Source organism: Brienomyrus brachyistius, chromosome 24, assembly GCF_023856365.1.
Source record: "Brienomyrus brachyistius isolate T26 chromosome 24, BBRACH_0.4, whole genome shotgun sequence".
NCBI classification, from domain to species: domain Eukaryota; kingdom Metazoa; phylum Chordata; class Actinopteri; order Osteoglossiformes; family Mormyridae; genus Brienomyrus; species Brienomyrus brachyistius.
In genome coordinates, this window is record NC_064556.1 from 9,604,788 (window position 1) to 9,631,328 (window position 26,541).

General features: G+C 44.1%; 1 protein-coding gene across 4 annotated transcripts; it reads right to left on the reverse strand.

Moving 5' to 3' along the window:
- Positions 1-1,190: 1,190 nt before the first annotated feature.
- Positions 1,191-22,429, reverse strand: LOC125719977 (adhesion G-protein coupled receptor G4-like). Of its 4 annotated transcripts, none has more exons than XM_048994896.1 (26): positions 22,416-22,429; positions 22,261-22,277; positions 21,309-21,391; positions 20,537-21,163; positions 18,033-18,086; positions 17,568-17,675; positions 17,229-17,305; positions 17,064-17,129; positions 16,889-16,918; positions 14,841-14,857; positions 14,460-14,602; positions 14,254-14,383; positions 12,508-12,617; positions 11,886-12,090; positions 11,635-11,800; positions 10,567-10,707; positions 10,248-10,367; positions 10,098-10,143; positions 9,565-9,668; positions 8,368-8,489; positions 7,888-8,156; positions 5,670-5,775; positions 5,271-5,542; positions 4,682-4,783; positions 3,706-3,870; positions 1,191-2,164 (listed from the first exon to the last, which is right to left on the reverse strand). In XM_048994896.1, exons 3-26 carry the CDS (start codon positions 21,382-21,384, stop codon positions 2,094-2,096), a joined length of 3,327 nt encoding a protein of 1,108 aa, XP_048850853.1. In that variant the 5' UTR covers positions 21,385-21,391; positions 22,261-22,277; positions 22,416-22,429; the 3' UTR covers positions 1,191-2,093. The 4 variants fall into 4 exon arrangements, 3 of the variants coding, with proteins under 3 accessions (XP_048850853.1, XP_048850852.1, XP_048850854.1); XM_048994895.1 differs by lacking the exon at positions 1,191-2,164 and adding an exon at positions 3,146-3,365; XM_048994897.1 differs by lacking the exons at positions 1,191-2,164; positions 20,537-21,163 and adding an exon at positions 3,146-3,365.
- Positions 22,430-26,541: the final 4,112 nt, after the last annotated feature.

Here is a 26,541-nt window from a genome sequence, read left to right on the forward strand (position 1 = left end):
GCATCAAACTTTTCATATCCAATAACCGACATACTTCACGTTTTGTACCTCCATGTTGGTGATGTTGTCTGGCTGTAAACCAATCAGATTCGACAGGGGTGTGTCTCTGGGGCAAGGGCGGGTAGAATGTCACTGCTGGGGTATTACTCATCACATCAAAAAGATGCCTGATTATTAAAGTAGCTTATCAAACCGAATCATTATAATATTGGATGAAATAAATAAAAAAATGTTTAATTTTTGAACATAAATTGCTGGTCAATCCTATAGGTGCTTAACTTCTGTGGGGGCACCAACTTGCCAGGCAATTTCACTTTGCCTCAGACAGGGGGCGCTGGTGGCGATGCTCACCCAGGGTGCCAAATTGACTAGGACGGCTACTGCTGTAGAGCGTTGATTTCCGAGGACCCAGAGAGGTAAAAGTTACATGTTCTTTGTAGGAATGGATGCCAACCATTTTCATGATATCTTAACTACAGCTTGCCGTGATATTCTTTGAACTTGTACATGGTAATATAATGTTATCTTTATGCTTTGTGGTATTTTAACTAAACGTTTCTAGTCCACTCACAAGTTCTTCTGACATTTCATAGAGTACCTCAGTATTCACCCATCCATCCATCCATCCATAAATCTATCTCTGAACCATTTACCCCAGTCACTGTCATGGTGAGGTCTAGTACCAATCCCAGGCAGCACAGGATCACAAGACGCTGCAATACTGCATGAAGAAGCAGTACTGTACACCGTCCACCCTCCTTCCGTATGTGTCTTGCGAAGGGTTGGTTTATTCACTCTGACATTCATTTCAGGTTGTGTTAGAACTCAAGTTATAGCCAATTAGCATGCTGATAAGGCAACTTTAACAATAACATTTTAAATAAAAATAAGTGGATAAACAGACAGAAATGAAATGTCACCATATATTTGCACAGTAACTCTTTAACCTAAAGATTATTTTATTATTACATGAAAAACATTTCTAAAAGTTTTACATAATTAGTAAAACCAATTCAGTTGTATAACTGCAAAGTACTGAGCTATGCTACTAGATTTCCCAATGGAAAATGAACCAGCACATAAAACTATGCATATCCAATAACATGCTTCATATTTTGTACTTCCAATTATGGTAAAAAAAAAAACCAATTATGTAAAACAAGTTTTATCACAGAAAGTAAAATGTGCAAACATAACATTTCAGTTACACTATGGATTTCAGTTTCACTATGGTGATTGCAAAGAGTTTTTCACTATTTAAGTTTAAATAAAAGATTATAAATAACAAGACTGCTCCAGTACTTCTGCTTTTTGGTTTGGGAATTTAACCACACCAGACATTTGCAATTGCAAATTCAGGGAATTTTCACCAAGGACAATTTTCCTTCACGGGACACATGACTTCCTAGTTCATACTTCGCTTTTCTGCTTCCTGTTCTGGTTCACACACAGTTGTGTGCACGGACTCTTGTGTACATATCATTATTCTAATAGGACGGCTGCTGTCTCCACATTCATATAGCAATGATCCACCTGACCAGCAGATGGCAGATATTTCCATCTCCACTAATAGAAATTCTATTACTTTCTTCTATGTTCTTTACACAAATTCGGTATATGAATACATTGTTGTGCTCCTTCAGTGTGAGTTACATATGCATATGCAGGCACCTCTGCGCCTCCTCACAGCTACTTCCATAACTGCAACTACTCTTCTTCTTTTACTCTCCCCTCTTTGACCTCTGCTCTGTGAAAGTGAGTGCTGCCACCTACTGGAATCAACAGTCGACACGCACAAAGCCTGCTAGGCCCGAAATCTAGGCTTAACGTCAGTCCGCCGGAGAACGATGATGGTGACATTTACAGATCATAAGGACATGCAGAAAGGTGAAGTATTAATTGGGCTTAACTACAGGAGGGCCTGTGATGTGATTCAGTCGCAGTTTTAAGCTCTTTAATCTGGACCCAGGCATGGCGTGATCAGTGCATTTCCACCGTCCACAGAAAGCACGCCTTGGGCACATGACCGAGGCGGAGCAGTGATTCCAGAGGGTGAGTGGAGACGCCTTCCTTTGACGGCATATTTGTGAGCCTCATTCTGGGTACGAGAGAGGGGAGGAGCGGAACTGGGCTCGTGGCAGCACCAGAGCCTTTGCAGACAATCCTGTGGAAGAAGCGCAGACAGGGAACAGAACATCTGCATTTACTTTACTAAGTAGGTCTTTTTGTCCGAAGCAACATACAAGTGAGACAAACGGCACATTAGGAGATTAGCTGTTAGGGAGGGACAGTGATCTTCGCTGACAGTTTCTTTAAGACACGAGTGAAGCAGAGCTTCACCAAAGACTGAAAAGAATACATTCATATCACATAAAATATCATCTTGGTGCCACTCTATAATCACAAGGCCATTTCTATGTGAAACCACAAAATGACATAGTATTGTGGAAATCAGCACCACCGTTAGGTTGATAAAAGGAATTTCGCTGAAACAAAAAGGGCAGAATGGATGCAAACCAAAGCAAACCAGGAGCAAAATCATACAATATATGGACAAAAGTATTGAGGCACCTGGCCATTACGCCTACAGGAACTTTCATGACGTCCCATTCGAAATGCATAGGCATCAGTGTGGAGTTGGTCCCCCCTTTGCAGCTATGACAGCTGGGAAGGCTTTCCATAAGATTTTGGAGTGTGTCTGTCGGGACTGTAGCCCATTCACCCAGAAGAACATTCGTGAGGTCAGGCATTGATGTTGGACGTGAAGGCCTGGCTCACAATCTCCATTCTAGTTCATCCCAAAGGCGTTTGACGGGGTTGAGGTCAGGGATCTGTGTGGGTCAGTCAAGTTCTTCCACACCAGACTCACCCAACCATGTCTTTATGGACCTTGTTTTGTGCACTGAAGCACAGTCATGCTGGAACAGAAAAGGACCTTCCTCAAACTGTTCCCAAAAAGTTGTACGCAAATAAATGTCCAAAATGTCTTGGTATGTGGAAGCATTCAGAGTTCCTTTCACTAGAACTAAAGAGCCCAGCCCAACCCCTGAAAAACAGCCCCATACCATTATCCCTCCTATACCATACTTTACACCTGGCACAATGCAGTCAGACAGGATCTCTTAACATGTGCCAAACCCAGACTCGTCCATCAAACTGCCAGACAGAAGCGTGATTTGTCACTCCACAGAACATGTTTCCACTCTTCCAGAATCAGTATCGTCGACTTTTACACACTATGTGCCTCAGCACTCGGCGAACCTGCTCTGTTACTGCACACGCTGTCCCACTTCGCGGCTGAGTTTCCGTTGTTCCTAAACGCTTCCACTTTGCAATAATACCACTTACAGTTGACCGTGGAATATCTAGCAGAGAGGAAGTAAAACAAACTGACTTATTGCAGAGTTGGCATCCTATGACAGCACCACGCTTGAATTCACTGTGTTCTTCAAAACGACCCATTCTTTCAGAAATGTTTGTAAAGCTGACGGCATGGCTGGGTGCTTGATTTTATGCACCTGTAGCAATAGGTCTGAATGAAACACCGGAATTAATTTATTAAGAGGTGTGTCCCAATACTTTTGTCCATATAGTGTATTTTACTCGAGTCACTCCATGAATTGTAATGCCCTCATTCCCATAGCCAGGCCCCAGCGCTTGCTGCCATCACACAGTAACACATACTAGTAAATGCTGCACTCCTACCTTTAGTGAGTCTCCTGAGCGAGGCGGGCTGCTGGTCACACTGGGTGGAGCCCGAGCTGCTGCTGGTAGAGCTGGAGTGATCCGATTTCTCAGACTTCACCGAGGGAGTATGAACCAGCGGGTGCAGCCTGGTCTTCACACCGCCGGTCACCGTCTGGCTCCAGTCTGCGGGACACAGGCAGTGTCAGTGTTCAAAAAACCTGCTTTGACTATGGTGCCATGATAAATAAAAGGAAACAGCACTACTGAGGAATCCATTATGCATCTGCTCACATCTCCAGGAGTCTCTGGAAATCATTATAGGAATTTTGCTATGTTCCAGGCCACATTAAATAACGTGGTGTGGCTGACTGTTATCAGGGTATAACAGGTCACTGCACTAAACCAATAGCTGTACAAGGGAAATGTTCAGGCAAATACAGACAGTCCCCCGGTCATGAACGAGATCCCATTCCCGAGTCTGTCTTTAAGTCGAATTTGTAGGTTGTTGGACGGAAAAATACGGTGCTGTACTGCACCTCGAACCGATGAACCGCTGAAGTCGTACGATGTTTTCACGAGCATCACAAAGTAGTGCATGCAATCGTTATTACGAAACACTGAATTTAGCCCGAATTTTTTAGATACGCTCTTTAAATACGCTTTACGGCAACCCATTCGTAAGTACGAGTTACGCGGAGACTGCCTGTTATGCAATGCAAGAATTCATTTGCATTACTAGATTTTTAATAATTTTTTCCTTGTGGGGAGTTTCTTTTCGGTCCCTTCAAGGGGAAATTCAATCTAATAAAAATCTGTGACTGAAATCAAAAAACTAAACATGTCAAAAGTCTTGTATTTTGTATGGTTACTTATGGTTAAGCTTAGGGCTGGAGTTAAGGTTGTCATAGCTGAGATTACTGTGTGTGTGTGTGTGTGTATGTGTGTTATACATAAACACACAATATGTAAACAAAGTACTGTGCTCTGATAATACCTGAGTGTTCTGCTAGTCGGAAGCGGCCGAAACAGAGGTGGATCCTCCACTGCTTCTGCACACTCTCCTTCATCAAACAGTAGAAGACGAAAATAAAAAACCCTGAAAAATAAAGACAAGTTCTTCCACACCAGACTCACCCAACCATGTCTTTATGGACATGGTGAAGTCTGTGACCATGAATCTTTATGTTCAACTGGTTGGTTGAAACAAAACCTTGGTCTGGATTAGTACTTTCGGAACCTGAACTTCCTACCTCTGCGTAAGTGTTCTTTGGGAATTCCCAGAAGTGCCACGATTCTCCATTCCCTGCCTTTTAAACCCTCTGTGATCACTAACACATGGCATTGTGGGTCCCTCCTATTGGTCATTCAAATCGTTTACTTTTTGGAAAGATTAAATGCAGAGGTGGAAAGTTCTGGCCCAGAAAGTACAAATCCATACCAACATTTTGTTTCAACCAACCAGTTGAAATAAAGAGTTACAACCACAGAATATTCAACCGGTTGATTGAAACAAAACCTTGGTCTGGATTTGTACTTTCTGGACCTGAACTATCCACCTCTGATTCTGAGGATGCTCTACGCACCTTGCAAGCTGTTCAGGATCGCAAAGAGGTAGAGCAGCGGCACCTTAGCAGGCCCCCAGGTAAAGAAGGCCATCATCCACGTGAGGCCCAGCAGGAAGGTGAGGCTGGTCACACCCCGTAGGTCATGCAGGAGCCCAGTGCGACTGCCAGGAGGCTGGATGTTGCAAAGCTGGACCAGGACCACCACGAACACTGAGATGTTGCACAGCAGGATCAGGAGGACATAGGCCACCACAGAGACGTAGAACACGACATCGTCCTGCAGCCAGCAGCTGAGAGGAAAAAACACAAGTGAAGGTTGGGAGAAAGCAGGCTGTCCTTCATGACAGCATGTCACATATCACAGTCACCGCCCACGTGTGGAGTGACTGCCTCTACACCCTGCTCCACATCACTCACAACTGCTCAGATCCATCCAGGGGTTGAACATTCTCATGATACAGAGCACTGCCATAGGCGTCCATCTTCACTGCTAACACCAAGCTGACGATCACCAATGGGAGACCTGCAGTAGACACAGTGGGCAGTCAGGCCTTTCTACCTGTGACTGCTGGAACAGTTCTGTGTTTCCCAAACTGTGCTACGTGAGATTTTGCAGGGGATACATCAACAATTCTGAGATTTAAATTGATTAATTCACAAAAACCACAAAGTTGCACTTCCTCATTGGCTTTCTCTTGTTTGCCCACTAGAGCAGTGGCCCCCAACCTTTTTGCCCCCACGGATCGGTTCTATTCCGTTAACATTCCCGTGGACCGGGGGGGGGGGGAGGGCGTGGCCCTGGAGACCAAATTGTTTGTCTGTTATAAGCAAAATTCCGTTATATGTGAGTCCGCTATATCTGATGCTTTTTCTGCATGTTCTTAAAGGCACACGGCCAGGACCAGCAGACCTCGTCCATTATAGACAATATTCCGTTATAAGCCAGTCCACTATAACGGAATTTTACTGTAATCACCAAGTGCGTTGCCTTATCGCCACCTATGGGCCACAGATGGAAGTGTTTTCCAAAATAAAACAGCCTCTGTTTTAAATGCTCCACTGCCCGGTACCGGTCCGCGCCCCGGTGGTTGGGAACCCCTGCACTAGAGTGTGTGAACAAAACAATTGATCATTTCTGTTACATTACTCACACATGGGACTGAGACATCCATCCATCCATCCATTTTCCAAACCGCTTATCCTACTGGGTCGTGGGGGGTCCGGAGCCTATCCCGGAAGCAATGGGCACGAGGCTGGGAACAACCCAGGATGGGGGGCCAGCCCATCGCAGGGCACACTCACACACCATTCACTCACACATGCACACCTACGGGCAATTTAGCAACTCCAATTAGCCTCAGCATGTTTTTGGACTGTGGGGGGAAACCGGAGTACCCGGAGGAAACCCCACGACGACATGGGGAGAACATGCAAACTCCGCACACATGTGACCCAGGCGGAGACTCGAACCCGGGTCCCAGAGGTGTGAGGCAACAGTGCTAACCACTGCACCACCATGCCGCCCCCTCAGTAGAACTATTGCAATTTTATTAGCTTTATAACACCATTACTCTATTCATTTGTTTACAAATAATATATAGTCACATTAGCAGCAACTAGCAGCTTACAGCAGTACAACATTCATTTAAAGTAGTAATAAACTGAAACCCCGGGGCGGCATGGTGGTGCAGTTGTTAAGACAACAACTCTCTTCTATAAAACCCAACTCTGCAGAGTTGCGTGCATCACGCCAAGCACAACCACCCACAATAATCACTGGTGAGCCCTTCATTTTCTCCACATTATGTGCACTGATGTATGTATGCAGTTTATCATGTGAGATTGACGCAGTACTAATCGCCTCATGCTGCTCTGTGTATTTATCCAGCAGGGCCACGAGATAAATGGCCTGGAACCCCAAAGCTTCCCTCTCATCCTATATGTATGAACAGAGAGCATGATGGGATATCTGAAAACTAGGCATCCCAATATACCTGTCCTTATGTAAATAGAAAATAAAGCATCATTTCAAAAGCCAAAAAAAACAAAAGGACATTTCTAAAAAGTGAAGCAAGACTGGCAGCGATGTTAGATGTTAGAACTCATACCTCAGTGCTGTAGAACCTGCCCCGCCTTCCTAAGGGAGAAATCAACTTTCGGTAGCACTTTACTTTACTAAGCTCTCCTCTATAATGCGCTACAGACACCTTCATAATGCATTATAATGTTGGTATAAGAATTAGTAAGGCATTACAGCATCTTCTAATACACAGTTATAAGGCATTATAGTGTTGATTATAATGCTTCATAAGCTGCAATGAAGCTCTCCTCTATAATGCATTGTAGATTTCTTCATAATGCATTAAATAGCATCCATTCTTAATCCAACCGTGATAATACATTATAGATGCTTATTAATGTATTATGAAGGTGTCTACAATGCATCATAGAAACGGTTACCAATCAGACAATAGAAGAGACAAAGAGGCGACACTTTTTATCTGTTTTTTTATGGACCTGTGCCGTGTGCTCAGTCCCACATGTAACGACCACAGTAGACAGATCACGGCTAGAAGTGCCATCATCAACAGCCTCATTTTCAGCGACGTCACTCTCCCGAGCTATTTTTTCTTACCCCAGCCAAGAATGCAGAACTTGAGAATGTAGGCGGGAACATAGACGTTGAAGACCTTCACCAGAGCGAAGTACATGTGAACGGCCTCCAGACCCATCCAGGTGAAGGAGGCCAGGAGGCTGTAGTGCTGGGCGGCTGCCACGGCGACGCAGAGGCCCCGAGAGCCGAAGGACGACAGCCAGGAGTTGACGAGGAACACGAGGTTCAAGCCCAGCAGGGCCGTTGACAGGTTAAGCAGAATTTTTGATGGGTAGTCTCTCCGAAGCCTCCTGTAGCAGAAGAAGTGAAATGGAGGGAGGGTAGGAAGGATGAGGTGAAATTGCTGAGTTCTTTTACATTAGTGACGTTAGATGGCAGCTCATGGAACTCTGAAGAGGAATAAAAGGAGTGCGAACAGGAGCCTGTCGGTATAGTCGTGTGGGCAGCAGGATGGACGCTGTGACGTTTCAGCTCCGTCTGCGGACGTTCACAGCTGCTCACCCAAAGGCCGCGTACGTCAGCACGCTGATGCCTAGGAAGATGGAGGAAACTCCGCAGCCCAGGTAGGAGATGACAGTCAGGATCTTCTCATTGATCTCACTCACTGGAGTCCTGGACACGTCCTGCAAATACACAGGAGTGGAGCCATTAACACCATCTCTGGAACGATTCCATTTTAGGAAAATCAGTGTGGCAATATGATTCTGATAATTATTTCATAATATTCAACATATTGTACAGGCAATCCCCAGGTTAAGAATGCCTGATTCACGGACAACTCGTACTTACAAATGGCCAGATATAAAGCCCGTTATATTCAACATCCAGGTTAAATACGATGGTCCTTAATAATGAACACACACACTACTTTGTGACGCTCTTGAAAACATTGTGCAGCTTCAGTGGTTCATAAGAACACTAAATAAGAACAGCATGTACCTGTTACCTACAAATTTGATGTAAAGAGATACTTAGGGAACAGATAATGTTTGTAACCTGAGGGCTGCCTGTAATTATTATTCATTTTACTCGTAGTAAATTTACCATTTTAGTGAACAAACACTAAATATTTAACCTTCAAATGAACTGAAAGACTGATTTTATTTTATTTCATTTGTAAGATCATACCAGTAGCTGAGTTCATTACCAGTAGCTGAGATCATTACCAGTAGCTGAGATCATTACCAGTAGCTGAAATCATTACCAGTAGCTGAGATCATTACCAGTAGCTGAGATCATTACCAGTAGCTGAAATCATTACCAGTATCTGAGATCATTACCAGTAGCTGAGATCATTACCAGTAGCTGAGAACATTACCAGTAGCTGAGAACATTACCAGTAGCTGAGATCATTACCAGTAGCTGAGAACATTACCAGTAGCTGAGATCATTACCAGTAGCTGAGAACATTACCAGTAGCTGAAATCATTACCAGTAGCTGAGATCATTACCAGTAGCTGAGAACATTACCAGTAGCTGAGATCATTACCAGTAGCTGAGATCATTACCAGTAGCTGAGAACATTACCAGCAGCTGAGATCATTACCAGCAGCTGAGATCATTACCAGTAGCTGAGAACATTACCAGTAGCTGAGAACATTACCAGTAGCTGAGAACATTACCAGCAGCTGAGATCATTACCAGCAGCTGAGATCATTACCAGTAGCTGAGAACATTACCAGTAGCTGAGAACATTACCAGTAGCACCCCAAAGTGAGTGAGGTGGTTACAGAAGCAGGTGGTATGGGTCGCACTGCTCTGGTTTTCTCTGCACCCACTGGACTCCCATCCACCCAGCCTGTCTGCATCAAACAGGAGAAACACAGTGCAGATAGGTACCAGTACCCTGATCCTTCAGCACATTAACTGTTATTTCACTTTTCTACAGAGCATCTTCTTAAGATTCCATTTTCCATCAATCTGCCACACCAGCTGGAGGAGGGTCAAGTTTATAGCCCAGAAGTTCTCAGGCTGCAGGTCACCTGAGGGCTTCATTGGGTGATCATTGGGGGGGGGGGGGGGTACTGTCTGACAGGGAGCTGGGAGGGAGCAAAAATGTGGACTGTCTGGCAGGGCGCTTTGCAGATACAAAGGAGAGAGCCGACAACCAGAGATGGAAAGTTCAGGTCCAGAAAGTACAAATCCAGACCAAGCTTTTGTACTTACTGGACCTGAACTGTCCACAACGGACAGAGAGGAGGCCATCTTTCTAAGCCAAAGTAACATCTTACCATTTTTGCTGAAATCCCAGTAGACACACTGCACTTTGTCCTTGGGCTGGGATGACATGAAAGAACTAGGTTGATTAACCTTGTCTTATCTAATTGGTTGTTTTAGCCAATCAACAGGAAATGATAAGGCATTACCAGTACTGCATCTACCTGGGTGGGTTTGCGGTGTTGAAGAGTCACAAAGATTGGGTGCTCCAGGTCTTTGATGGTGGCATTTGTGACACTGGCAGACACGACGTAGGTGTTCAGCTCCATCTGGCTCCACTTGTCCTGGAAATGAAGCGCATTTTTCCAGTGTGTCTAATGGGCCTTTAAGACAGGAATACATGCACCAGTCAAAGAAATGTCATGTTTGTGGTACTTATTCACTAGGAGCTAAACAAAGAAAATGGTGAAAGATGTAACACCTTAAGCATTTACTAAATCCTAAGGATGAAGAAAGAGGTCTGAAAAGGCGACATCCCAGCACCGTGAAGAGATCCGAAATGACGTAGAAATGAAACTGGACTCTGGAGGGAATCCCAGCGTTCTCGGGGAAATACCGGCCCACCGCCTGCGGCAGGTAGATGAAGGCCACAGTGCTTCGGAAAGGTTCCTGGTTGAGGAAGATCTGCGATGCAAGAAAGTCAGAGAAATGTGCACTTACAGCAGGGCTTTCAACACATCGGCATCTTTTGGGGCAATAATCCTTGTTTCTCTCAACATCATACATTTGTTTCGTGAATTATGAATTATTGGATACGTTTGTTCATATTTCAAAGTCAGTCATAGCTCCCCTGGGGTAAGAGCTAAGTTTCTATTTCAACCTTGGTGTTTGTTTCTATCCATCCATCTATCTGTTCGTCCATTCATCCATCCATCCATCATCTACCCACCCATCCATCTTGCAGGATTTGCAGCTTGGTGTATGTTTGAAAACTCCTAATTTATCAGCTATACTAAAGATCACAAATCCTCGGGTATAAGCTCACAGCTTCTCTTTTCCAGCCTTCTCTGAGTGCAGTAAAATAACGAGAAAAGCATTTAAAATGTGGCTTCATTAGGATCCCATGCCAATATATTTAACCCTACATTTACCCCTGCATATAGGGCTGCATCCTGGATGTCCTCTGCCTTGTGTCCCGTACTACCTGGGGCAGCCTGAACTGCCGAACGAGCACGACCCTGGACTCGATAAGCGTTACGGAAGACAGCTGGCTGGACGGATTATAAAAATTAGCAGACGGCCCTGCAGAAAAAACTGTTTTCACAGTGCCAGGTGATTATAGCTTTATGGCAGAGCAGTCGCAGATAAGCTGTAAAGATGCGTATCGACAGCTTGATGAAATTTTACAGCGTTTTATAGCTCTGTGCCGGTTGACCAGGTGCCGTAACAAGGGAGGAAGCTCAGGTTTCAGGATTTGTCTTCGGTTCTGTTGACATTAAACAGCAGAGGGGTTGCCTGGCTGTACCCTCCCACCCCTCTCGCGCATTCAATCATTTGCACTTATTTTCTTCTTCGCTCATTTTCACGTTTACTCCAAGGGTGGACGCTCACCTCGGGGCCACTGTCCTGCAAGATGGACGAGACCCCGAAGGAGAGACCCTGGAACCGAGAGGAGTTCACGTTGAGGAGGGAGACGGCCAGGCTGGGAGTTATCACGTCGTATTGCTCCCCGCTGTAGATCATGCTGTTGCCGATGTTGTCTGTAATATTGAGAATGCTGCACGGGGAGAAGGGAGATGGAGAAGGTCAGGAGATGGAGGCCGGCACGGCCTTCAGTAGTGGGCCCTGACCCCCGCGCTCACTTGTTAGTGACGGCTGAGAGGTCACTGTCGGAAGCCATGATGCTGGAGATGATGCTGATGATGGCCGAGCCCAGAGGCGGTGTCACCTGGACGATGGCGACGATCTCCTCTAGCTTGGTGATCAGGATGATCAGGTCAGGGGGACTCAGGGAGGTTTGGGCACGCGTCAGATTTGTTATTATCTCCAGCACATCCATGGAATTTTCTGGATATACAGAGAACACCACAAAGGCACTTTGGTCAAAGAGAGAGAATCTGGAAAAAAACACATTAAATGATAAAATTCCCCTCTTTCAGTTCAAAGTTATTGAATTTCAGAGCTGCCATTTCCCAGCAGTTTATAAAGTGTACATTTAGTCTAACGCTCAATATTGTTCTTGGAGGATTGAATGTTTTCATTCCATCCCACACTGCTTTCCACCTGCCGCATTCATTATTAGCCTATTAAGAAGCATCAGAGCCCGATTAAAGTTCAGTTGGAATGAAAATATTCCATGACCACGATTTAGATCCACTGGTGTAATGAGATTGTGTTCTATTGTGTCTTTTTTGTTGGGTTTGTGGCAAACACCCAGGCATATCTGGTTACATCTGAGAGGCTGACACCAATTTTATAACCCACCGGGTGAGATGTAGATACTCTCAAGGTCAGGAATGGCTTCTATAATGAGCGGGCAGGAGCGGAGATCTGCAGGAGACCACTTGGCCCGCTCAGATATGGCATCCAGGGCACTGTGAAAGAGAAATAAAGCACATCCATTCTAGAGAGAAATGCCAGGGCCGGACATCCGAGCACTCTCGTTTTTAAACGTTAAGGCCAATGGAACGCTTCAAGCTCAGGTTTACTCCATATCAAGCAGGGTTAGGGTCATTCCGGAATGCATTCATCAATTCCAATCCTAACCAGGAAATTGAACTGGAGTTGGGATTGGAAAAAAAAAACTATGGGGAGCAGAATTGGAATTGAAATCGAATTTCAGGGAGATTTAAATTCCAACTCCAGTTCCATTACCTGATCTGGATTGGAATTGATGCATATGAATGAAGATTTGGGTATGGATGGTAGGCACATGTCCCTACTAATATTGTGGGAGTACCATGTGTGTTTCGGGGGGCAAGGGGTTTGGGGGCTGATTTGGTTCCTACCAATGTTAAAACCAAACAGATGCACTTGTTCTACATGCCAAAATCCTGCCCCATGTATTTTGTGCATTCAGAGTACATAAAATCTTCAGAACATATATTAAATATACCTATATAACAACATAAAAAGTACAATATAGGGTTGCGGTTAAGTATTTCTGGCTTCACCCCCCACAGCATCGCTAGTGCAATAAACCTGAGAGACACAGATCACTCATTATGTACGGTTATCTGCAACAGCCCAATGAGCCACACATTTATTGTCAAAAGGCAAACACGATATACTGAACGACGTATGATGCAGTGATTGATTTCATTCAAATTGCTTCCTGTTCACATGTGAATCTTTCCAGCTGGATCTTGCCAAGATGGTCTGCGCACACAATCACAAGGTAAAGAAAGGCCGGAGTAAAAGGCTGGAGGTCACAGAACCAGAGTCATGTGACTGATTTGCCTATGGGAACCAGCATTATTGGTTAGAGCAGTGTTTCCCAACCCGGTCCTCAGGGCCTCCATGACAGTCCATATGTTTTCTTCCTCCCAGGGAGGGAGCAAAAAATGTGTACTGTCTGGCAGGGCGCTGGGAGGGAGCAAAAACGTGGACTGTCTGGCAGTGCGCTGGGAGGGAGCAAAAAAGTGGAGTGTCTGGCAGGGCGCTGGGAGGGAGCAAAAACGTGGACTGTCTGGCAGTGAGCTGGGAGGGAGCAAAAACGTAGACTGTCTGGCAGGGCGCTGGGAGGGAGCAAAAACGTAGGCTGTCTGGCAGGGCGCTGGGAGGGAGCAAAAACGTAGATTGTCTGGCAGGGCGCTGGGAGGGAGCAAAAAAGTGGAGTGTCTGGCAGGGAGCAAAAACGTGGACTGTCTGGCAGTGCGCTGGGAGGGAGCAAAAACGTAGACTGTCTGGCAGGGTGCTGGGAGGGAGCAAAAACGTGAACTGTCTGGCAGGGCGCTGGGAGGGAGCAAAAACTTGGACTGTCTGGCAGGGCACTGGGAGGGAGTAAAAACATGGACTGACTGGCAGGGAGCTGAAAGGGAGCAAAAACATGGACTGTCAGGGGGACCCGAGGATCGGATTGGGAAACACTGGGTTAGAGAATCAGAGAATATGATTCACAGGTGGTGTAGGCAACTTCTCTTACATCTTCATCCTCTCTGTGGCTTGAAACGGTGTGAGTATGAGACTAAGATTGTGTCCCTGCTACCAAACTCTGAAGGTAAGTCTCACCAGAGCCTCACGGCTGCCTTGTTTGGGTCACGTTCACAGGGCAAAGTGGCAGTTTTCTGAGCAGCAGTTTGTAGCCAAACGTAGAAACCATGTCTTGTCTGTTGCTTGCGCTCTAGACACGCCCCAGGTTCTGGATCAGAAAGAGCTTTGTTACGTATCGTTAAAATGCAAACCCAGCAGAAGAACCAAGCTGGGTCAGCGGGTACCTATGAGGGAGATCTGGATGCTTTGGAGCTCAGCACACAGGATTCCGTGGTCGCATTCTTGCTGCAGGAGTTCGTGGAGAAGCCTCTTGGTTTCACCCACGTCTGAGTGTGTTGTGACCTGCACTTGGAAAGTACAGCTGCAGCTGGGAACACAGTATAATACAGGGAAAAGCACCCATGAGCAACTAACCATCACTGAAGCTCAGTAACAGGCGCAGCACTGCAGATTAAGGGTATAGGTACAAATGCATAGGTTTCTATACAGATCATTCTATATGCAAATGATATGTCGCCTTTGGTTTAATTACATATATATCAATGATCATTTTCATTTTAAATATTCATTTGAAATATTTCTTAAATGTGATCATTTTATCTTACCTTGAAGGCTGTGAAAACTGCAAAGAAAGTATAAGATTCAGCATTAAAACATGCCAGGAACAAGTATGATATTCATATTGTAGATGCTGTCGGAACGACAACAAAGTATTCCCCGGTCACCCCTTCCCTCTATCTAATCCCTACTCTTCCCACACACCCCTAACCTCTACAATCTCTTGCACCTCTATACACCCTCCCCACCTCTCCAAAAACTTTATTAAAAGGAGAAGATACATGGATCCCTTTAGAGCAGGGATGTCAAACTCCAGACCTGGGGGGGCGGAGCCCTGTGTAGCTTAGTTCTTTCCCTGTTCCACCGCAAATGATTCAGCTCAAGAGCTGTGTGGTAATTAGCACAAGGAGTTGAATCAGGAGTTAAATGAGGGGGAACCCAAAATTGTGCAGGGCTCTGGCCCCCCAGGACTGGAGTTTGACACCAGTACTTTATAGTTACTGTGTTCACAAGACCAAGTATCTTCTGCACCTTTCTATCCTTTCCTGCCAATGGGCGACTTGTCTCAAACTTTCATCTGGTATAGATCTTCATCAATATATTGTTGTTGTAAAGTGGCAACAAGATCCATCAGATACTTTTTGAGTTAGCACATCCACAGGGTCAAATATCATCTGGATTCCCACTACTCGAAGGCATTACTTCAGCTTTGGTGCTGTGTCAAAATTTTCTTTCCAGTTTGTCACCCACGCAATTTGAATTTTTAGAATCCTAGTGAATAGTTGTCACACCACAGCACACAACAACAAAATGCGTTCTCTGTATTTAAGCCCTGTGTTACATTGCAGGGGGCAGCTAATTCAACGCCCAGGGAGCAGTGCTTAGGGGCAGTACCTTGCTCAGGGTACCTCAGTGGTGCCTTGCTGGTCAGGGATTCGAACCTGCAATATTTCAATTACGAGTGTGCTTCCCTAATCATAAAGCCACCACTGCTCACCTTTTTTTCGTCTGCAAAAAAAGATCTGTCAAATACTTTTTGAGTTATCACCCTAAGTGTCTGTGGTCGCGCCTATTAGAGGAACTACCTGGCAATCATGAATTAATTGAACCACACCCATGAGTAACCTCTATTCCACAGGCCGCAGAGAGCCTGCTGGCCATCCCAGGAAGCAAACAGCACCCTGAGCAAAAAACCCATCAATCATTAGGCACACTTTCTCTGTTACTCTCTGTCACATACAAAATCATTTTAAATGTGTGACTACTGATGCTAAAAACATCAAACAGATATAAGCATGTAGAATCCGAATAAACACATTTAACAGGGCATCGTAAAACAGACAACAATACACAGCAGACTAGGAAAAGGAATAAACATGGGTTTGGGCGTAGTGGGATCTGTGAAAGTGCCCATGATGCCCATGATTGCATGTGTATGACTTATGATGAACTGGCATCCCATTCCAGCCCTGGAACCCCCCCCCTTAGGTCCTATGCTGCCTGGGATGGGCCCCAGACCCCCCCTGTAACCCTGACAAGGAATGAGATGGATGGATGTATGGATGATATATGTAATGTTGTATTCATCAGTTAATTCCAGCACCACCAGTCTACTTATATCTCTGTGTTTAATACAAAGAGTATGTAGCCAACGCTGAAGGTCATATGTTTATAGTTAATAGCAGGTGGTATCAACACAGAAGATCTGCGTAACTTACTGACTTACTAATTACCTCAGACCCTAGACGTCATCCTCCGTGTAGTTCTTTAAGGTCATTTCAAACACAGATTTACTTGTGATTTTTTTTTGTTGTATAAATTCGACAAAATGCACTTTAAGAGAGATGACCGTGAATACTGCAGACTTTCTTCATTTCTCACCAAAGTTTGAGTATAAGAGAATTAACAAGGTTTAAACACATGGTTTTACAGTGAAGATAAAGTGAGATAACTACCGGTAACCAGAATACAGCTGCTTAAAGCAGCAAACTGTAAAACGATTAGGTTTTTGGGATAATACAAGGTCTGAGCTGGTCCAACATATGACTAAAGCTGACCCAGTATAACCAGTTTGACTGGTCACTAATATTCTTACCTCCCCCACCTTCGGATTCATCCATTCCTGCTGCCTGCAAGACACACGGTCATTACTAATAGTCATTATCAGCAGATAGTCTCCAGGAATATGTTTCCTGCTCTACAGAAAGCATTTCCAGTCAATCCCCATGAAAGCTGCATAGCCTGAAGCAGACGTTCCATGTCACGGTTACGTGCCTGGGGATGGTGACTTTCAAATTCAGAACCATCATCTGGTGCTTCTCTAAAGTCACAGTCAGCTAGAAACCAGCAAAGACACCAGGTGTTAGAAGGTCTGGATCTGTGGCATGAGTGAGACCCATCAGATCAAGGGCATTGCTGTCATTTCTGCTGCTCACCCAGTTCTGTATGATGTCCTGGGGGTCTAGTGGGATGTCAGAGATGGTCATGTTAAGGCTGACCCTGAAGAAACTGTCTGTAATTACAAATCAGCAGCACAAGAGTTAAAGTCAAGCCTGCAGACTGTTGCTTCTGGATATGCAGAGCAGTGTTTCCTAAACCGGTCCTCGAGAACTCCCAGGCGGTGATCGAGAACTCCCAGATAGTCCACATTATTGCTCTCTCCCAGTTCCCTGGGAGCTGGGAGGGAGCAAAAACGAGGACTGCCTGGGGGTTCCCAAGGACCGGGTTGAAGATCACTAATGTAGAGAGGGATCAATCCATCGATCCATTCTTACCGGACTCATGTCCCACGGAGCTGGTCAGGGTCATATGGGTGGAGACAGGTACGGATGTCTCGGCGACATCTGGAGGAAGGCTGGATACCTCCTCGGTAGACTGACGTTCTGTATGTAAGTGAAGCACGTGAACGTCCGAGAACAATGTGAGCCTCGGCAAAATTCAGAAAAGCATCAAAATACCCTCAGTCTTTTAGCCTCAGTGTCTATACACTGGTTTTACGAACTTTTGCATTTTATTAACAGGGAGTTGAAATCTCCACAGGGTACAACATTGGAATGGTAGTGGATAATAAATGCCACTTAAATACCCGCTCAGACCTGCTTCTAATACTACGCAGTACTGGTTGTTAGATAAAAACAATACTAATTTTTCCAAACCCGACTTCCATGAATGTATACGTACATATATGTTTAATCACATTTACGAGTCAGACATACATAGCTTCCTTATGAGAATCTTACCTTGTCTTTTGGTGCTGGACATGATCACGGGTGGGGTCACAGGAGAACTGTCACCTGCAAAATAATTCGATCCAATCTGAGTACGACTCAGCATTTTCGGTTTTCTGAGAATTCCTAGATCTGCACTGGATTTGAATTTGCCTTCGGAAAGGTTTTATAAACTCCCTGGTCAAAAGTATGTGAACACTAATACGTCACCCCAGGTATATGTGAAATGGAATATCCCATGGGTGCTAACATGGACATGGTGCTTTTGCTACTGCTGTAACAGCCCCCACTCTTCTGGGAATGTTCTATATAGGATTTTGGAGTGTATCTGATCCGATTCAGCCAGAGGAGCATCAGTGAGGGCGGGCATTGACGTCGGATGAGAATGTCTGGCTCAAAGCCTGCATTCCATCTCATCCCAAAGGTGTTCCAAGAGGCAGAGTCAAGTTCTTCCACACCATCCAGATCAAACCATGGATTTACAGACCTCTCTTTGCGCACAGTCATGCTGGAACAGGAAAGGGCCTTCCCCAAACTGTTCTCAGTTGGAAGCACAAAATAATCTAAAATGTCTGCAATTAATGCTGACTAATTAAGATTACCCTTTACTGGAACCACAAGCGATTGTTCTAAGGCTACACGGGAAGTACAGCCTCCTCCATAAAATTGCCAAAAAACTGAGTCAGTGTAAATTAATTTTATTTGTGATTAGAAGTGTAGTATATCTTACTAATTGATCATTTCACGGAAGATGCTTTCAACAACATATACGTTTCACTCTGAAGCCAGGATAAATACACCCCATAGCTGACCATTGAACACGTTTCTGCTGCCTCACTGTCAGGACCGGTGCCCGTCTGGCCCTGTCCCATGTGTCTTTTCCCCATTTTGCCAGCAGGTGTCGCTGTCCTACCTCTTCCCTCCTCTGTCTTGTAGCCCCTCAGTCCCTAGTGTGTTCCCCTACTACTTGGGCTTCTGGGCGGCTGAACAGGGTAAGTGGCCAGCCATCATGCACACTTCCTTTTGTTGTGGGTTTGAGGGTGGTCAGAGAAAACCCCAACTAGTTGATTTTTTCTGTGTTTAATACTTGTTATTTTATGTTCTCTTGGTTTATTATGTGTATGTATTCCGGTCACAGTCCCTTGTGTTTACTTCCAGGTTGTATTATGTTCAGTTTTCCTTGTTTTAGTTTCCCTTGGGGTTTGAACCTGCTGTACCCATTAATTGTCCTCACCTGTTCCTTGTTGCCCCTACTCTGCAGGTGGTGTCTCAAATAAGGGGAGGTGATTCTTACATGCCACATGCTGTTGCACTCCGTGGTCCCACTCTGTCAGCTCGCATGGCCTAATATTCAGGAGCTGAGTTGTGGATGCTCCTACCCAGCTAACAATTCTTCATTCCAGGAACATTTATTGAATGTGACGATTAAGTTACAGAAACGTTTAAAGTGTCCAGTTTTCCTGATGCTCCTGGAAAGGTATCCCACTGATACAACCAAGAATAATAATACATCAACCACTGAAGGGCATGGTAGGGCAGTGCGTAATGCTGCCATCTTATACCTATGTCTTACTCTCACCTACAGAGAGCAGGTTGTAGGAGGTGTAAAGAGAATTTCCCCATGGGGATCAATAAAGTACTAGTTGTGGTTGTTATTATTATTATAAAATTGGCTAAAGTATTGGGAACTTGACTGCAGCGGGGCTAATGGCAAAAATCTGGTGCTCTGATCCTATAATGGCGCCATGTTAAACGTCCCCACTCTACTTCCATCATTTGTCTATGGAAACTGCTTAGCAATGAGTGTGGCTCAAACAGCTGAACTCAACAATTGGTGTCCAAAGACTAAGGGCGTGGGTTCGGCTGCAACATTGCTAGGGACCAAACTAGCCCCAAACCCCCCGCCCCCCTTAAACACAGAGAGTACTCCCACAATATTGGTGAGGACATGTCCATACCATCTATTACATTTGGCCAGGTCCTGCTCCTTACCACTCATCTACGATTAAGACCAAATTAATTTTTCATTTTCATGCTAAATTAAGCTCTCAAACCTCTCTATAGGCTGTTCGTCATTTGCACATGTCTTGATGCACTTGACACAAATGCTAAATGCTTATTAAAGTGCAGGTGCAGTAACTTTATGCTGGGAACATGGGAGTAAATTCCAGGCGGCCCCACCCCGCCGGGAAAATAACATTTCTGTAAAGATTTGTAAAGAGCAAATTTCACTATGATATATTAGGTCACCAGAGTGTTGAAATGCATATTTAAAAATATGTATCCATCCATCTTTCAACCTTTTATCCTGGTGAAGGCTACACTAGTCTATATGTTCAAATATGTCATTAAACAGTAATTTTTCCAGGGTGTTATCCCCCCCCCCCCCCCCCCAGATAGCTAAACACAGTTAGCAGGAAGTAATTTCAGATCTCCCCACGTTAGAGTGTGATCATTCTCATGAGTAACTATGCACAGTTAACAGGCAGTGATTTATGGGTGATTTGCGCTCTCACCACACGGCAGGCTGGGGTCAGGCACTGCATGGCACTCCTTCATATCCCAGTCCCGCGCATTCCAGCGTATGATGTCGCCCTCGGCGCAGCTGTGCGCAGACAGCTGGTGTGAGCCGATGTCGTGTCCCCACATGCGGAACACGGACACGGAGCCCAGGAAGCTGGTGCCGTCCTCGGGGACCATGTCTCCGTTAGTGAAGCCGTGGGACGTGCCCAGGCTCAGAGTGCCGTTGGGTGCCAGACGGCGGGTTGTGTCGCGGTTTGACTCGTAGGCGCTGAAGACTTCATCGCCGTTAACGTAGAGGCGCAGCTGGTACGGTTGCCTTGACCGCAGCATGCAGATAGAGCGCCAGTTGTCCTCCGGCAGTGTAACGTGGGTGGGCCACTCTCTGCCAAAGAGCCACACCTGCAGTATGCCCCCCATCCCGGACAGCCCCAGTTCCGGCCGTGTGTCACCGTGCCTCTTGTACATGAAGACCGTCCAATCTTGGGTGCTGATTTTACTACGCAGGTCCACGCAAAGCGTGAACTCCTCCAGCTCCGGGATGATCAGAGCGGGACTCAGCTGCCAGAAGCGGCACTGCGTCAGCAAAAAGTCCACCTTCTTCCCCCACAAGCTTGGGTCATCTAATGCAAAGATGGACACGATCAGGGTATCGCTGCTATCTGCTGTCAGTATTGTTATGGTCAAGCCATTTCTTTTCTTATCATCGCGTTTTATTTGACATTAACAGATGATGTTAGGCATCCTTAGCAAGATGTAACCGTGTACCTGGCTCTTGCAAGCAGGAAGAGTGCAGGAAACAGGCGAAGATGATCACGCAACTGTATTTCCACACGGTCACCATCGTTAATCTAAATGAAAATAAAAACAAACTGTTCACTATCCATCTTGCTTAGTTTTGTTTTATCTTTTAAGTAATGGTCCAGAGTAATGTGTATTATCTTAAAAAACATGTTGTTTTTATTAGATTAACAGCACTAACGTAAATACAACACGTGTGTAATATGTTCTCTTAATGCACAAGATAAAATACATTACTGCTAAAATCAAGTATGACATCTATCCGTCACCATTCTGTCAACTTATCCTGAACAGAGTCGCGGGAGTTGCCAGAAACCAATGCCACCATTACATACCGCATTTACCCTGGTAGTACTCATTGCACGTTCATAAAAATTGTAAATGACTGTTCAGTTTTATGAAACAAAAAACGTCACTTTATAAATTAAAGCTACAGAAGTTGTAATACCAGAGTGTGACGGTAGATGGCGACTTCATTGTGAATTTAATGTACAAAAACCAAAGTAACGTAACTCGGAGCAGCAAGGAATGTATCTGCATAACGTATCCCAAAACAGGAAATATAGGCACTAGCTCCACATACATAACAGTGTACAATCCCTGTTTAAGAAATTATAGGAAGCAAATTCGTAAACTAAATTCTAATACAATTCTGATGATATTTTAAAGTTAAGTGTGTTAACTTAATCTGCTACCATCACTACCAGAACAGCATGAGAAATCCTCCAAAGTGAAGAGTAAATCTGTATTTTAAAAGATAATAACAGTGGACAAAGACACATTTGGATGTTCAGCGTATCCATATATTCCCATTAAAATGAATATCATATAAAGGTAACATTTGAAGCATTATAGTACTACAATGACCCGTATCTACAAAAGACCCATTTCTAAATAAAAATGGAAAATAACGTCTTACCAAACAGAACCGTGGATCTGAAAAAAAGAAAACCGGTAAATTTAAACTAATCTTGAAAAATGAGTGATTTCATAATTATGAGAATCTTAAAAATGAAATTAATTTTTTAATAAATTCCCTAATATTATATAAAGTGTGCTGTGCGGAGTCCTTACCGTGGGCACTGTGTAAAAGCGGATGTGTTTAGCGCCTCTCTCATGATGTACCTTGATGTGAGCTTTAACCCACGCCCAGTTTTTGTGGAACATAATTACTAAACATTATTTCCTTTTTTGTAGACTAAAACGATCCTGACTTAACGATTTTCATTTGCATGCAGTAATTCTTTGTTATTCGTTTCTACCATTATTCATATAACACATCATATTTTTAAATGGATACTGTAATATTATGTAATTCGCTTACAGTTTTGTTTAGTCATTCTATCTTCTACGGTAATCGTGGAATTGCTTTCTTTTGATGTGTCTGTAAATATTTATAATTAATTACGCATGTTTCATTCAGTAGGCAGTCTGGCGCCTTCGCGGTTGAGGCTCCTGCGTTGTAAGCAGGATACGCGACTGAAAGGTCGGTGGATGAGCCTAATATGCTGGCTAAGTGTAGGAATTGTTCAAACTGTGTAATTAAATACCGTAAAAGGCAGCACAGAGCCTTCGGGTATAAAATTCTTCTAACGTACCTGCTTATGTTTGAGATCTAAACGCAGTCTCTCCACCTGGGCATCGGGGACAGTTCTTGAATCGAATCTGGTATCCATTTAGAAATTACCCTTTGTACTTTCATGAGCATCGGAGTTGTTGCTAGGAATCTTAAGCTAGCAGAAGAGGAGAGGTATATAGAAGGGATTACTTTAAGTTAATGGACCCAGTCCAACTATTGTCCCGGGTCTCCCCTACAGTGTTTCGGCGCTGTGCAGGGGCAGGGGGGTTGGGGAAATACCCAATGCGGGACCATGGCGCAGTGCCAGATGAAAATATGTGTAATTAATTAGCTGTAAATAGTGTGCATTCTGGGGGGCAGCATGGTGGTGCAGTGCTTAGCAGTGTTGCCTCACACCTCTGGGACCCGGGTTCAACCCATCCTGGGTTGTTCCCTGCCTCGTGCCCACTGCTTCCGGGATAGGCTCCGGACCCCCGCGACCCATTAGGATAAGCGGTTTGGAAAATGGATGGATAGTGTGCATTCTGTTGTATTTGTAATGTCGTGTGTCTAAACTTGTTGTGTCTCGTAATTATAGTATTTAATGCAAGCATTAAATACTATAATATAAGCATTTAATGAGCACATGAGTGTATGCGCGATATAAGGGCACTCAGGCAGTAGCTAAACCAGTGGGCCCTGTCGGTTGTTGTCTGAGTGTGGTGGGTTCTGGTTGGGGTAGTAAAGATTGTTAGTCTTTCAAAACCCAGTACAGACTGATTCAGTGTGGCTAGTACACGGCTTCTACAGCATCCTATAGAAGCTTCTTCCTGAGTAGAAAGCTATAACTTCCGTCAGGAAGGGGGGAGTGCGTGGCTAACGTCACGTGATCATCCTCGTGGTCTGCGCTATGCTCGCAGGCGAATGCGACTGACTCAGGTATGACTCCTGGATTCTCATTCGCACAATTAAAAAAATTCCTTTCATTAATTAATTCGCTGGGATTTATCTATATTGCCTGGGGATATTTCTGTTGACAAATCATACAGATTGTCTTGTTCATGTCTCCTTTTCAGGATCTCCATGCACTAAAGGAGGCTCTTCATATTGCATCTCCACAACGGATAATTCATTTTCTGATCAAACATTAACCAAAAATTAAATGAACTGATTGAACTTCAGATGGTTTAATTGAGAACCAATGCAAATATTCATGTTCATTTTTTAATTCATTATCTAGTGTTGCTAAATTAAGTAACATATACTATGGTCATAAAAGTTTACTGCTGTTCAGGCTCGCATCTAGGTAAACTCTACCTTCCACTCCTACCCTTACCATTTCACCAGCGCAGTGTAAGCCCATAACTGACAATAAAGATGGATGTTTCCTTTTTCTTGTAAATATGTTTAATGCATGCATCTGAGGTGGCTACATGGCTTCCCAGCTGCTCTGTAAATACCATATTCTATATGTTCAACGTCTTTCACAGTTATGGAGTGTCATTTTTTATTTTATTCTCTCCCTACATATATAGGGAAACCCGACCAGATTTACGACACTGTTAATCAAAGGCAGCTGGCACACTGCTTGCAAACTTCACAATAGTAAAAAATATAAGTCACTGTAAGGTTCTCTCTGAGTGGGAACCTCGTGACGAGGGGGGGGGGGGCAGAAGGGGATTATATCTGAGGCTTGGTATTGGAGACGGATTTAAATCTGTAAGGAATGTCAAGCAACACAAAACGGGTCACCTGACAGCACCGTGAGCCACACCTTGCACGTGCATCACAGGGTACTGAGTGACGTAGATAGATAGATAGATAGATAGATAGATAGATAGATAGATAGATAGATAGATAGATAGATAGATAGATATTGCCATTTGCACTGGTACAGAACAGTACGTTGGAATGCTACGTGTGGCTCATACAGTTGGCTTTCCAGATACAACAGAAAATAACTGAAAAAGAGCAGCATCATTAATAATAATGATCCTATACTAACATGAAAATAAAGTATAAGAAGAAAATGATTTTTGCAGATTGATGTTGTAGAAGACTACGGAGGTTCAGCTACTCTCACCACGTTCATGACTGTGCCCAGATACGATTCCAGTTCCATTTGTGGATGATACAGTGGAGCTGGAGCTCATCTCTAACAATGAGAGACCGCTTTCCCTGATAACGCTGACAGTCGCAACAACGTCAGCAAAACAAGGAAGTTGACTTCAGCAGAAGAGTCCCACCAGTGAGGCACCACTGGAAAGCATGAAAAGCTTTAGGTGCCTCAAGCTCAATGCCTCAAGAGGAACTTCTGTCCTTGACATGGACAAGCCCAATGACTTTTTATAATACTGTAACTGTTAGTTAATTATTAATGTCACTTCACTGTGTATACATAACAACTTCCCACAGCTTTGTTCACTTTCATGTTCATATACAATTTCCCTCATCGTTAGGGTGATGATTGTTAAAATGGGACACCTGGCAAAACGGGACCGTTAAACTTTGCAGTTAATATATGTATTTAGTGGGCTAATTCTTTATGTTCTCTTCTATGTAATGCTCAAGAGGCATTAATGTATTTCGAATGGTACCAAGCCGGGATTCAAGACACTGAGATGATTTTTCCTGAAAGCGCATTTTCAAAAAGTGTCCCATTTTAACAATACTCACCCTAATTGTTTACTTTCAAGTCCAAATATACTGCCATTTGCACTCTGCCTACCGTACACGCTGTAGATAATACCATTTACACTGTCTCCGAATAGTAATTTTATCCATATCATTCATGTATCTTCTATTTTGCCCTTGTTGTTAGCCGCCCCCCCACTTTAATTAATTAATTCAATTTCACCTTTATTTATCTACACTCTCTTTTTTGTAAAGTCGCTGGAGCAAGCTGGGATTTTTATCTCAGCATACCAACAAAATTGTGCACGTGACAAATAAAACCTTGAATCCTGATGGGAGAGTCTCCTGAACATAAGAGTCTGTTAAAAAAAAAGTTCTTTTTTTATGTCGTCAGCTTTTCTTACAGTCATCAACGAAAATACAGCTAAAATGAACAAATAATACGAACAGTCACCAGAGGGAGCCTGTGTGCCGATATAACTGCAGAGCGTTGAGTGGCTTCGCAGGTGATCGGAAGGTTGTCTGTTTAAATCCCTTGGCCGGCAGAGTGGTTTCACCGTTGGGCCCTTCCGTAAAACTTAATCCCAGTTGCGCCAGGATCTGGCTGATCCTGTTCTTTGATCCTCACCTCTACATCGCTTTGGCCAAATGAAGAAATATACATATAATCTCCACCCTTGGGGAAAACTAGGATGTTTTGAGAAGAAATCCAAACTTCATATAGAATGGGGAGCAGGAAAACGATAGCTATTTATAATGTTGTTTTGGTTGTTTTTAATATCATGCGTTCAATGTGGAAAAAAATGGTATAAAACCTTGTTTTAAAATTGAGCTTATCCTATCATACGCAGCATAAAGCTGTGTTATACACTGGACGGAATGCCAGTCTATTACAGGGTACATGCTGACACAATCATACGAATATATAGGGCTGCGCGATACGCTGTTTCAGCGTCATCATCACGATTTACGCATGCGCAATAATAACATACCTTCTATAGGGAATGT

What these genes read in the sequence shown, in the direction of transcription:
- LOC125719977 (XM_048994895.1), bottom strand. Translation starts at nt 21,384, where the DNA reads ATGGTGACCGTGTGGAAATACAGTTGCGTGATCATCTTCGCCTGTTTC. An exon ending in AAGGCAGCCGTGAGGCTCTG is followed by an intron (nt 12,618 to 14,253) that starts GTGAGACTTACC and finishes TCTCTTTCACAG; the next exon opens with TGCCCTGGATGCCATATCTG. An exon ending in GTTCTGCATTCTTGGCTGGG is followed by an intron (nt 5,776 to 7,887) that starts GTAAGAAAAAAT and finishes TGTCTACTGCAG; the next exon opens with GTCTCCCATTGGTGATCGTC.